This window comes from Leuresthes tenuis, unplaced genomic scaffold (genome assembly GCF_036924035.1).
Source record: "Leuresthes tenuis unplaced genomic scaffold, fLeuTen1.0.hap1 SCAF_17, whole genome shotgun sequence".
NCBI lineage: Eukaryota > Metazoa > Chordata > Actinopteri > Atheriniformes > Atherinopsidae > Leuresthes > Leuresthes tenuis.
The window spans coordinates 2,291,190-2,304,139 of record NW_027325371.1 but is presented as its reverse complement, the minus strand read 5'-3'; the positions used below and the strand labels follow the sequence as shown (position 1 = coordinate 2,304,139).

Below are 12,950 nucleotides of genomic sequence, written 5' to 3'. Positions count from 1 at the left end.
TTACTGACCGTGACCACTGGAGGGCAGTGATGATCGTAGTTTCTCTGTTACAGTCCACATGATGACAATGACGGCAGCAAGCAGCAGGGAGTCACAATGCAACAGTTAAAGTAGTTTATACAAAACATTATGTTAGAATAACCAATAAGAATAAATAATGACAGAACAGCTGAAAATATATATTAAAAATATAGAACTTTATCTACAGACTGTCCCAAGATTTAAAAGTTGTATAAATATGGCAGTGCAATAAAACTACTTATTAACAGTGGCGTCATTAGGCTGAAGCCCCCCTAAAATATTAGTTTTTTAATGAAATAAATTATAATAATTTTTTTTAGATAATAATTAGACATATTCAATATAAAATATCCAGAATATGAGTTTGAATAAATAATGATATAACTTGTTTGTATTCCCTTGAATATGATGATAAATCTGTCAGTTTCCCCTCACTTCATAGCGTAAGGTAGAGAGAGCCCCTTCAGGGCCTCGTTATCCAGCCCATTCCACCTGTTCATATGGAGAACTCCCACATCACTGAACATCCTGTCCACGTTTCCCTGTGACTTTGCTTGCAGTCGGTACCTGCAGCGCTGTACCTTTGAAGCACTCAGAGCCCAACAGAACAGCATCAGGAGAAGAACGGATGGATGAAGAATGGATAGAAGCAAGTTCTTCCAAAAAGTCCTTCTTCATCACTGCTGGTAGTAACAGTTAGTTAGCTCCATCCCCAGCTAACAGCAGAAAGTCTCATGGAGTCAGTAAACCAAATGCTCTGTGTTTGACAAATAAAAACCTGGCTTGCATCCTGTAGACAATCTGTGCCCGTCTTTGGTGTTTTTTGCTCAGTAGTTATATCTCAGCTCTGAAAGAGACTTCAGACCTGGCAGAAGCTTTGATCTGTGAACAAGCAGTGTGTGACACTGTGATTTAGTCACGTCAGGCATCATGGAGTGGAGCCAAGGCCGTAACTACCATTGAGGCCTCAGAGGTCGTGTCCTCGATATTCTTTATTCTTTATCCTTTTTAGGAGTTGTGACTCATGACCTCAGTATTTATTCTGCTTACGGCCCTGAGTGGAGCCACACAGTTTTTTGACCTCACTCTTTTTATTTGTATTTCTCATTTTTGTGGATGGTCATGCTGGACTGTTGCATCTTGCTTTATTTTATAAGTAAATGAAGGAAACTAACGAGAGGATCCTGTGGAGTTTTTCCTTTGAGTGTGAGGTGGATAACGAGGCTGAGAGCGTCCAGCTCATGGCTTCATTATTTAGGAACCTACACCAGAGATAACACAGGAATAAAGGCGACCTATGACCTCTGTTCAGTTTCTCTGACTGTGGGATTTAGCCACACCCATTCCTGAAGTCTCCATGATGGGCTCAGTTTTATGGAGTCACTCTGAGCTGCTCAGATAGATGAATTATTGACTCCTCAGGCTATCAAAGGTGGCTGCTGTGGGATGTGTTCTCTGCTGGTTATGGCCTGTAAAGTCTATCTGCCTGCAGAGGCCAGCAGCTGTGCTTCTGAATGTTTGTCTTTGTTGGTTTTATCCACCCTTTAAGAACATATTAAAAACCAAATCCAAGTGAAACACTTTTTCTGGATAAATCACTTGTTTCTGTGTTATTTCAACATGAATCTCCTCTGGGAGAGGAGGCGGGTGTCCTGATCGACTCCTGCCCTCCTGAACATTTACTGTCTGAGCTTCGGCCCTCAGAGGGCCCAGATTTTCATTATTTCTGCTCTTTATCCACCGTCTGAACCACCAAACATCTGAAAACCAAACAGAAAATTACAGGAAAGTGTTGTTTCCTTTAGCTTTTGTGAATCATTCCTAAACACCTTCCCCACATGACTGATCACATGATCAATCAGCTGTTTGAGGCAATAAACATGAGCAGCACTGATATAAAAGAAGAGTCCCAGCAGTTTAAAGGATTCCTGCAGATCTCTCTCCATGTTTCTCTGCTTTTTCTTGTGTTTTCTTCCTTCAGGTTTAGTTTCCAGTGAGCCACCGATACTCTGTTTATTTGGACAGCAGCCTTTAGCGCCCCCTGCTGACCGCAGCACGCACTACTTTATTCAGCCCAAACCAGCTGATGGAAACACAATTAGATCACAGGGGGTCAAGGAAGAGCTGAACCGCATCAGCAGCTTCAGGCTTTCTCAGCTCATCCTGCAGGCATCACTGTGGAGACACTTCTGAGTCTTTGAAGGGAACATTTCAGAATAAAAGAGCAGGAAAGTCTTTCTCTACAGTCAGCAGCATAAGAGCATAAATTCTGTCCACACCACACTACATTTGGGCTGTTTGAGGCAACAGCATGAAATATTCAGAAAGACAGAAGTGAAACACTCAAAGCTTGTTGTGGCTGAAGTGTTGATGATGAAGCTCTGAGGCTCACTGTGCTGCTGTTTAATGTTTAAATCCTGCTTCTGCTGGGAGAAACAGAGAAATACACCTTTAGTTTGAAGCTTTGACGCAGGACAAAAGCAGCAGTCAAACACACCTAAAACTCTGGGGAAATGTTCCACCCAGTTTGCTAAAAACACCTTTGTCTTAGACTTAAAATCCATCTTTTTTTATTCTACTGAGATCAAAACTGGTCATCAGCAGGAAAATCAGAGCAAAATATCGACTGAGATTAAAGCCTGACTCAAAGCCAACCCTGGATCCAGTTCAGCCCATCCTCTGCTCCCTGACTGCCAGGATGAGTGGTCTGTTCACCCAGAGTTCATTTCACTGTTGATCCTGAGCTGGTGAACATCAGTCACACCTGAACACACCTGTTCTGATGCAGAGACAGCCCTACAGGAAGCAGAGACATGTTCATGAGGGGAAGTTAGAGGCTGAATCTCAGAGAGAACTGCAGAACAAAGTTCAGAGTTTGTTGTTCAGGAGCTTGGAGGCGTGTTTTAACATGAACTCCACTGGTCAGACAGCTTCTATCTGTCCCGCCTCCATCACAGGTGGACTCTGCTCTGACTGGTTCCAGGAAGCAGCTCACCTGTGTCTCAGTCTGTCGAGTGGAGAGTCTTCTTCTTCTGCAGCTCTGAACAATCTGTGAGTTTCCTGTTTGTTTCTGCTCTGTAATGTTGGAGAACATGTTCGCTTCTTATTTCAGAACAAACTTTGATCACTTTGTGTTTGAAGACAAATCTACATGATGTTCAGGTTATTGATGAACTGGAATCAATCAGCATGATGATCAGCTGATGTTTCTGTTTGTTTCCTTCTCAAACAAACTGCTTTGTGTTTTATTTCTGGAATCAAAGTGTCGTCTCCAGCTTTAAAGTCAGAAAGAGCAGCTTCCTGTGAAAAAAAACACCGTAACAGATATTTTACAGTTTTCCATTTTACAGACGCCTTGTCCTCCCCCAGCAGGCGAGTATCACATGTAATAAATGAGATTCTGCCTCCTCCAGAGATAACACAGGAATAAAGGCGACCTATGACCTCTGACACTGTTTAGTTTATCTGACTGTGGGACTTAGATTAGATTAGATTCAACTTTATTGTCATTGTGCAGAGTACAGGTACAGAGCCAAAGAAATGCAGTTAGCATCTAACCAGAAGTGCAAAATACAGAATTATTTACAGAAAGTGCAGTGGAAATCTTCTAGGAATAAATATCTATTATAAATATATGTACATTGTGAAGAGAGTGCATACTAAGATCTGAGATCTTGGTAATAGCTGAATGTCTTGTGACCCGTTTAAAGTTTGAATGGTGTCTCTAACTGGAAGTATGCAGAAGTATGGGTTGAAAAGAGGATGAAGGGTTTGAAGCGTTTCCAACTCATTTAAAAGACGGGAAAATTCATATAAAAGTTTAATATTTTGAAAAGTATAAAAGCTAGAAATACCAAAAGTCACAGCAGCCATCTCCTGTACCTGCTGAACGTTTTGAGACCAAATTTGTTGAAATCAGTGAAAGTATACAGGAGTAGTTAAGTGACAGAAGAACTGGGAATATGGAGAAAAAAAACAGGAACACTGTAGTGAGAATGCTTAATCAGCATTCTCACAACTAACCAACACACCGTCACATGGTTCATGCAGCCCTGAACAGTGCTGTAAAAGCAGAGAGGCGACACTCCCTCAGACTTCTACAGAAAGAAAGTAATGCAGAAGTCATGTGGATCATGGAGCTGCACATAGTTCCAAACCGCAGCAGTTCCACCATTGAACGCTGTTTATTTTTGGTGTTTCTAAAGTATTTTCTCTGGTAAGTTGATGAAATTACAAGATTCTTTGGCATTGGGAGGTATTAGCTGACTGCTCTTTAACTAATTAAGTCAACAGCGTTATTTCATGTAGCCAGTTTTAGTTAATTAATTATTGTTATTATTAAATATCTGTAGGTCTTTTTACACCAATCTGAGTCTGTCGAGTGGAGAGTCTTCTTCTTTCAGAATAAAATGAGCTGAATGTCAGTGATGAAGCTGTGATGCAGCATATATTTAACTTGTTTAGTCTGATGATGATGAGGATGTTCAGAGTTCATTGTGCTTCAGTCAGACTTTACATTCAGACTAAAATAATTCTTTAACATCATCCTTTAGTTTCTGCTGTTGACCTGTTTCCTGTTTTCAAATGTTTCATTTGATCTAATTTCAGCTCCTTTTTCTCAGTATTTAGACTTTTGATCAGCTTTATTAAAGCCTCACACAGCTAAGATCTAACATCTGTCTCTGTTTGTATTTGCTGTTAAAAAGTCCTCTGAAAACTAAACTAAAGAATCCTTCATCATGGTCATCGGGATCATGAGGTGTGTGCTGGGCTGTAGCTCCATGCCTCCACCTAGTGGACAGGTAGTGGAAGTACAGCAGCTGATGGCAGCTTCCTCTGCCTCAACACTCCTGTCTGACTGCATTCAGAGACACTGATATGAAACAGAGAATCAGAGCCAATCAGTGGAGGAGCAGCTGATCTGTTTACAGCTCAGATGATGGAAAAGAGGATTTGAGTTGATGTGCAGATGAATGATCTGTGTTTCCTCTGCAGATGAAGGTAGAAAGTGTGTGTGAGCTGATGTGAATCCAGCAGCATGGATCAGTGTGAGGACACTAAAACCACTCTGTGTGGGGAACATGAGAGCCAGAGCAAAGCTCAGAGGTGAGACCACCATCTCTAACTGTCCATGACTCTTCTCCATGTCAGAGCTCAGCGCTCACATCACCAAACCACCTTTATTCACAGGAACCAAGCTGGATCTGCAGCTGAATCTGGACCTGAACCCAGCTGTGTGTCCTTTAAGAGCAACAGGTCCAAGGATCGGTTCATTCATTTCCAACATGATGTTCCATCAGACAAACAGTGAGTATCTGTCAGTATTCAGTGGAGGCTGCATCATGGTTCAGATGAATTATTTCAGACTTGGATCAGTTCTTGATGTCTCTGATGAGATTAATCAGCTGCATCATGTGTGTAATGTGATGTTTGCTTTAGTCTTTCTGCTCTTTATTAAAACAAAGTGAAGTTTTCTGTTGATTTATTCAAAATCAATCATTTTCTGTCACATTTTTACTTTTAATCCAAACTGAATTTTACTGAACATGTAAATTTAAATTAAACAAGTGTTTTTTTCCTATCAGCAGCTTTCAGAGACCTGAATCTGAACCTGAACCTGAATCTGAATCTGAATATGAATCTGCATCTGAAACTGAACCTGAACCCAGCTGTGTGTCCATGAGGAGCGACAGGTCAAAAGGTCATTTAATCAACTTTAAATCAGACCAACGTTCACGGTCTCTGAGGTGAGCTGAGTGTAAATGGTGTAACACTGTAAAATGTTCCAGAGTCAGTCTGAACAGTTCTTATTCCAACTTGTGTTTAATGTGAGCTCTTATTCACATCATTTCATGTTCACATGTGAAACTGTCAGAGTGGAAAGAATGGATGTTAAAACAGGTCTCTTTCAGTGAGGAAAATATTAAGAATGATATTTATTATAGAGGAGCTGTTTCTAAAAGAAATGTTCTGAACAATGTCAGCTGCTTTACAAACAGTCTCACATGAACAAAGTCACATGGATCAATAATATGAAGCTGAACCTCAGTATATAGGAACTAACTAACCCTCAAACTGCTTCATCTGACATCAGCTTCCTCCCACTGTTAGAGACACACTGAGCTCTTATCTTCTGGAACACAGATGCTGCTGATGTGCAGCTTCAGAGTTAATCAGCTGCTTTATGGCTGCGTTCACTGTTCACATCCACACATCCCTTCATGGACCTTTACCTTGTGTTTGTCTCTGTGTGGACAGACACAATGTGAGCTCATTCTTCATCATTCCTCCACAGAGTGGACCAGCAGAGCTCAGAGGTTCCCAGTGGTCAGTCTGCTCAGCAGCATCAGACACAGCTGGACTCCATATTTATGGTCTGTACATGTACAACAGCTACTTTTCCATCTATTGTGTTCACAGTCATCTCCAGGCTGCACTTTGCAGACCAGCGGATTGTCAGTGTGTCCAACATGGATCTGATGTTTGGCTCCATGATTTCAGCCTGATTGGCTCATTCATATAGTATTCTGTTCCAGCTGCTGGAGGACAACATGCTCACTTTTGTGAAGGAGGAGCTGAAGAAGATCCAGAAGGGTCTGAGTCCAGATTACCCAGAATGCTTAGAGAGTCAGAGGGAGGGTGAGGATGAAGAGCAGAGGAGCAGCAGAGAGGCATTAGGGAAGATCACAGTTCACTTCCTGAGGAGAATGAAGCAGGAGGAGCTGGCTGAGCGTCTGCAGAGCAGTAAGAGGATTTCTCTAAAGATTTAACCTGCTGGATAAATGACACATTTACTGATGTCTCAGCTCACAGAACAACACATGTTCAAATACTCATTCTTTACAGGGTGGAAATGTCTGTTTACTGATGTTATTTCTTGTCTTCATTCAGAACTTTGTGTACGTAAAGTTAAATCTGCTCTGAAGAAGAAGTTCCAGTGTGTGTTTGAGGGGATTCCTAAAGCAGGAAACCCAACCCTTCTGAATCAGATCTACACAGAGCTCTACATCACAGAGGGGGGGACTGGAGAGGTCAATGATGAACATGAGGTCAGACAGATTGAAGCAGCATCCAGGAAAGCAGGCAGAGCAGAAACATCCATCAGACAAGAAGACATCTTTAAACTCCCACCTGGAAGAGATGAACCAATCAGAGCAGTGATGACAAAGGGAGTGGCTGGCATTGGGAAAACAGTCTTAACACAGAAGTTCACTCTGGACTGGGCTGAAGGCAAAGCCAACCAGGACATCCACTTCATGTTTCCATTCACTTTCAGAGAGCTGAATGTGCTGAAAGAGAAAAAGTTCAGCTTGGTGGAACTTGTTCATCACTTCTTTACTGAAACCAAAGCAGCAGGAATCTGCAGCTTTGAAGAGTTCCAGGTTGTGTTCATCTTTGACGGTCTGGATGAGTGTCGACTTCCTCTGGACTTCCACAGCAAGGAGCCCCTGACTGATGCTACAGAGTCCACCTCAGTGGATGTGCTGCTGACAAACCTCATCAGGGGGAACCTGCTTCCCTCGGCTCGCCTCTGGATAACCACACGGCCTGCAGCAGCCAATCAGATCCCTCCTGGCTGTGTTGGCATGGTGACAGAGGTCAGAGGGTTCACTGACCCACAGAAGGAGGAGTACTTCAGGAAGAGATTCAGAGATGAGGAGCAGGCCAGCAGCATCATCTCCCACATCCAGACATCACGAAGCCTCCACATCATGTGCCACATCCCAGTCTTCTGCTGGATCACTGCTACAGTTCTGGAGGATGTGTTGGAAACCAGAGAGGGAGGAGAGCTGCCCAAGACCCTGACTGAGATGTACATCCACTTCCTGGTGGTTCAGGCCAAAGTGAAGAAGGTCAAGTATGATGGAGGAGCTGAGACAGATCCACACTGGAGTCCAGAGAGCAGGAAGATGATTGAGTCTCTGGGAAAACTGGCTTTTGAGCAGCTGCAGAAAGGAAACCTGATCTTCTATGAATCAGACCTGACAGAGTGTGGCATCGATATCTCAGCAGCCTCAGTGTACTCAGGAGTGTTCACACAGATCTTTAAAGAGGAGAGAGGGCTGTACCAGGAGAAGGTGTTCTGCTTCATCCATCTGAGTGTTCAGGAGTTTCTGGCTGCTCTTCATGTCCATCTGACCTTCATCAGCTCTGGAGTTAATCTGATGGGAGAACAACAATCATCATCAGCTCCTATCGGGGCTCAAACATCTCTTTTTTTGTCTTTTATAAATATGTTCGGTTTTCGCTCTGGTGTCAATCAGCAGAAAGAACAACAAACATCCTCCAAGATGAAAACAACTGAAGATCAATCTGCAGATTCTCTTCGACTCTTCCATCAGAGTTCTGTGAACAAGGCCTTACAGAGTCCAAATGGACACCTGGACCTGTTCCTCCGCTTCCTCCTGGGTCTTTCCCTGCAAACCAATCAGAGGCTCCTACGAGGCCTGCTGACACAGACAGGAAGTAGCTCACAGACAGGAAGTAGCTCACAGACAGGAAGTAGCTCACAGACAGGAAGTAGCTCACAGACCAATCAGGAAACAGTTGATTACATCAAGGAGAAGATCAGTGAGGATCTGTCTGCAGAGAGAGGCATCAATCTGTTCCACTGTCTGAATGAACTGAATGATCGTTCTCTGGTGGAGGAGATCCAACAGGCCCTGAGTTCAGGACGTCTCTCCACAGATAAACTGTCTCCTGCTCAGTGGTCAGCTCTGGGCTTCATCTTACTGTCATCAGGAAAACATCTGGATGTGTTTGACCTGAAGAAATACTCTGCTTCAGAGGAGGCTCTTCTGAGGCTGCTGCCAGTGGTCAAAGCCTCCAACAAAGCTGTGTAAGTACAGGGATAAATATGTTTTAAATACTCTGTTTACTTGTTAAAAGGAGAGAAAATAACGGAGTTATTTCTCAGATAATTTCAGTTTGTAGATAACACAGATTCACAGCAAACAGTTCCATCAGATCAGTTCACATAAAGAGGAAAGAAACACGCTGCAAGAATGTGGCAACACTTTATAATATAGAATTAGGATAAATGTCATCATTATTTATTAATTCAACCATCTTTAATGTGAATAATTAATAATTACATAACTTAACTCTTTTCCTGTTATTCCTCCTCAGACTGAGTGGCTGTAACCTCTCAGAGAGAAGCTGTGCAGCTCTGTCCTCAGCTCTCAGCTCCCAGTCCTCCAGTCTGACAGAACTGGACCTGAGTAACAACAACCTGCAGGATTCAGGGGTGAAGCAGCTGTCTGTTGGACTGCAGAGTCCAAACTGTAACCTGGAAGCTCTCAGGTCAGGATTCATTCAGCTGTTCAACTCCTGATCATTATAATTCTGCTTTACAGTCATGGATGAACAGCTGACCTGTTCAGGATGGTGTCTGCTGTTGGTGTCTTTTCTCTCAGTATCTGCCATTTGTGTTGTTTTCTGCAGCCTGTCAGGCTGTCTGATCACAGAGGAAGGCTGTGCTTCTCTGATCTCAGCTCTGACCTCCAACCCCTCCCATCTGAGAGAGCTGGACCTGAGCTACAACCATCCAGGAGACTCAGGAGTGAAGCAGCTATCAGCTGGACTGGAGGATCCACAGTGGAGGCTGGGCACTCTCAGGTATGGAGAGGTCTGCTGCAGCATCACACAATGTCTGATGGAGGAGGAAGAGCTGGAAACATGTTCTCTGTCCTTCACTCAGCCCTGTCTTTTTGCTTCATGCTGGTTCTGAGTTTTATATGAACCTACATGTAGGAGCCTTTTTCCTTTGTTCACTCAAGCAGATCTTTACACAGAACATTTAACAGCTTTATGTTGGTCTGCAGCTCAAAAACATCACAGTTTCTACATAAAGGCTGAAAAACTGTGGAATGACTGTGTTCCTGACTTTTCCCTCCTCCAGAGATACAGCTTACATCTCACTATGTGATGATGTTCATGTTAAACGTCAGTCAGCTGACTCCCAGGTCAGAGTTCAGACCAACCTGACATGTTGTCCACAGTCCGTTCACTTTGTTAGTTCGTTCTCACTCACCAATGATCACAGTTAGGAGTTAAAAACACACAGTCAGGGTTTAAATTAGAAATGGTTACAGATCACACATTTGACCTCTCAGTCCAGCTGCATCAGGTGATCCGTGCAGTTTCACCACTTAATGACGTCCACATTTCTGGCCCTGATGGGCCTCTGCTGACTGGCTGCTGATGAGCTGGTGCTGCTGTTGACCTGCTCACTTTGGCATCGGTTCAGCATCAAATTCATCCTGTTTAAAACTCACTGTCATACTCTGAATGGACGTAAATGTGATTTTCAGATTCAGAGAAACCTTCCTCGTCATTGTCTTCCCAATCTTCTTTGTCTTTGGGCTTTGACTGAGCTGTTCCAGAACCCTGTGTTTCTGTTTCCTTTGGAGAAGTTTCTTGGTGGATTTACTGGAATGTTTTCTCTCATTATCATGTAGCATGGTCCACCTCTGCTTCAGCTGCAGTTTCTGGACAGATGGTTTCACATTTTCCTCAAACAGCCTCTGAAATGGTGAAGAATTCATGTTGGATTCTGTGATGGAGAGTTGACCGGGCCCTGCCTCAGACCCAAACCATTACATTTACAGCTTCAGGCTTCACTGTTGGTTTAAAGTTCTTCTGCTCAAATATTGCCTTTAGTTTACACCAAACAAGTTCCCTGTTACAGTGTCCAAATAATTCAGTTTTAGATCCATCCAAAATGATCCAAAGTCCAGGGACCAGATGCATAAATCCATTCATCCATTTTCTCTACCTGCTTAATTCAGTTCATGGTGGCAGGAACTGGAGCCTATCCCAGCAGCCACAGGGCGAGAGGCAGGTCCACCCTGGGTGGGTCTAGAGTCCATCTCACACACAAACACACAAACCGCTCATACAGATGTTCCTGCATTAAATAAAGAGAATCTGCACACTTCACACATTCCTCAGACCGTGCGTACAGATGTTTTCAGTGTAATTTAAGTCTGATCCGAAGTGGAGATGAAACTTCTGAAACATCCCATACTGTCCACGTACTTTCATAACTTATTTCCATAACTTCAGACACAGTCGGTTCCTTTTCCTTTCACAGGCTCATGAGCTGGTTAGAAGTGATGAGGAGCAGCGAGGGAGGAGCAAACCTCTGTCAGGAGGAGGAGGAAATGTCTGCCAGCATTAGCCGGTGTCCCCTTAAAACAGCATGGATCTGTCAGAATGATGGAGGTTTATCAGGTCATTTCTGAGATAAATGGGCCACAAAGAAAACATACATACCAGCAATCATCTGCTGGTTAATGCACAGCCTGTAAGGAAACATATTCAGCAGATTCAGAGACTTTACTCATCCAGTTAAAGGGATATTTCTGTGTTTTCCAAGTGGGGCTGTGTGAAGGACTCATGAGCAGTCAGCATCTTCCTCGGTGTAGAACAATGTGTGTGTGAGAGCCATGTAATGTCCATGTGTGCATGCTGAAAGAGACGGTGCTGCTCTGACCCCCCTCCTCCTTTCAGGGTGGAGCCTGCTGGAGAACGATGGCTGACACCAGGTCTGAGGAAGTGTAAGTGTGTTCTTCATCTGATTCATGACATCCAGCCATCTTCACACTGTCACATCACTCACTGATCAAAGTGAACAGATGATAGATCAATAACTGCAGCTGGATTGTGTTTGTTCTCTCCATCAGATTCCTGTCGACTCACCATCGACACAAACACAGTGAACAGGAGACTGAAACTGTCTGACAACAACAGGAAGGTGACACATGTGGAGGAGGTTCAGTCATATCCTGATCATCCACACAGATTTGATGTCTGGCCTCAGCTGCTGTGTAGAAATGTTCTGACTGGTCGCTGTTTCTGGGAGGTCGAGTGGAGCGGAGAGGTTTCTATATCAGTGAGTTACAGAAGAATCAGCAGGAGTGGATACATAGACTGTTTGTTTGGATACAACGATCAGTCCTGGAGTCTGAGATGCTCTGATGGTTCTGGTTACTCTGTCAGGCACAATAACAGAGAAACATCCATCTCCTCCTCCTCTGTCTCTAACAGAGCAGCAGTGTATGTGGACCGTCCTGCTGGCACTCTGTCCTTCTACAGAGTCTCCTCTGACACACTGATCCACCTCCACACCTTCAACACCACATTCACTGAAGAACCTCTGCATCCTGGGTTTGGGTTCTGGTTCAGTTCACCTGGTTCCTCAGTGTCTCTGTGTTGAGCATAAAGAGTTTCCTCCTGTCAGAGAATCACTGTTGAACAGATAGTTCAGTCTGTACATGTCTGTCTCTTTCACTCAGAAACACCTTTTCAGATTCATGGATTCAGTCAGTTTCTGGTTGAAACTCTTCTAAATGATTCCTTGGAAACTTCTTCCTCTTCCAGTCCTTTAAAGATGGAAGCTGCCATTCTTCCAGGATGTTGTTTTTCTGTGTTTCCAGTCAAAGCTTCACACTGAATATCAGTATGTTGTGTTTCTCTGCAGCTCACTGCAGCTGAGACCATTCAGTTGCTGTCAGCTGCAGTTAGTTTGCTGCACATGTGACAAACTGTGACATCAGAGAGGAATCACTGAGCTGCAATCAGCCCAGATGAATTTCCAACCTGCTGACAGATCTTCTCTGGTTCTGCTCCAATGAGCAGAAGGTTGGTGAGCAGCCAGGGTTCATCCTGATGATGTGCAATTATAGACTGAATTATTGAGTTCTGATCGCAGACTTTTGATATTTTACATCATTTTACATCATTATTTTTAACATTCAGTCTCACAATGTTTGACTTTGTGTTTGAAATGTTGAATTTTTAAAATCTTCAACAAATGTTTTCAAAAATCATTTTGATATTTTCTCTTTTACATTAAATTTGTTTTTAGTATCTGAACATTTAGACTTTTTAATGATTTTAGACTTTTTGATAAAACGTTTAATTAT

General features: G+C 43.2%; 2 protein-coding genes across 2 annotated transcripts in view; both read left to right on the top strand.

Annotated features, from left to right (window-relative positions):
- The first annotated feature begins 2,089 nt into the window (after window positions 1-2,089).
- LOC140272626 (uncharacterized) overlaps window positions 2,090-12,950 on the top strand; it is a 48,182-nt gene continuing 37,321 nt past the window's right edge. Inside the window, exons 1-4 of the mRNA XM_072368014.1 lie at window positions 2,090-3,072; window positions 5,017-5,127; window positions 5,212-5,328; window positions 5,607-5,768. Coding sequence (XP_072224115.1) covers window positions 5,060-5,127; window positions 5,212-5,328; window positions 5,607-5,768 — 347 coding nt within the window. The 5' untranslated portion in view covers window positions 2,090-3,072; window positions 5,017-5,059. The remainder of the gene's footprint in view (window positions 3,073-5,016; window positions 5,128-5,211; window positions 5,329-5,606; window positions 5,769-12,950) is intronic.
- Window positions 6,565-12,626, top strand: LOC140272632 (NLR family CARD domain-containing protein 3-like). The gene is made up of 8 exons (XM_072368021.1): window positions 6,565-6,765; window positions 6,913-8,210; window positions 8,286-8,487; window positions 8,539-8,860; window positions 9,151-9,324; window positions 9,466-9,639; window positions 11,536-11,582; window positions 11,709-12,626. Exons 1-8 carry the CDS (start codon window positions 6,573-6,575, stop codon window positions 12,239-12,241), a joined length of 2,943 nt encoding a protein of 980 aa, XP_072224122.1. The 5' UTR covers window positions 6,565-6,572; the 3' UTR covers window positions 12,242-12,626.

What these genes read in the sequence shown, in the direction of transcription:
- LOC140272632 (XM_072368021.1), top strand. Translation starts at nt 6,573, where the DNA reads ATGCTCACTTTTGTGAAGGAGGAGCTGAAGAAGATCCAGAAGGGTCTG. An exon ending in GGCTGAGCGTCTGCAGAGCA is followed by an intron (nt 6,766 to 6,912) that starts GTAAGAGGATTT and finishes GTCTTCATTCAG; the next exon opens with AACTTTGTGTACGTAAAGTT. An exon ending in TGTAACCTGGAAGCTCTCAG is followed by an intron (nt 9,325 to 9,465) that starts GTCAGGATTCAT and finishes TGTTTTCTGCAG; the next exon opens with CCTGTCAGGCTGTCTGATCA.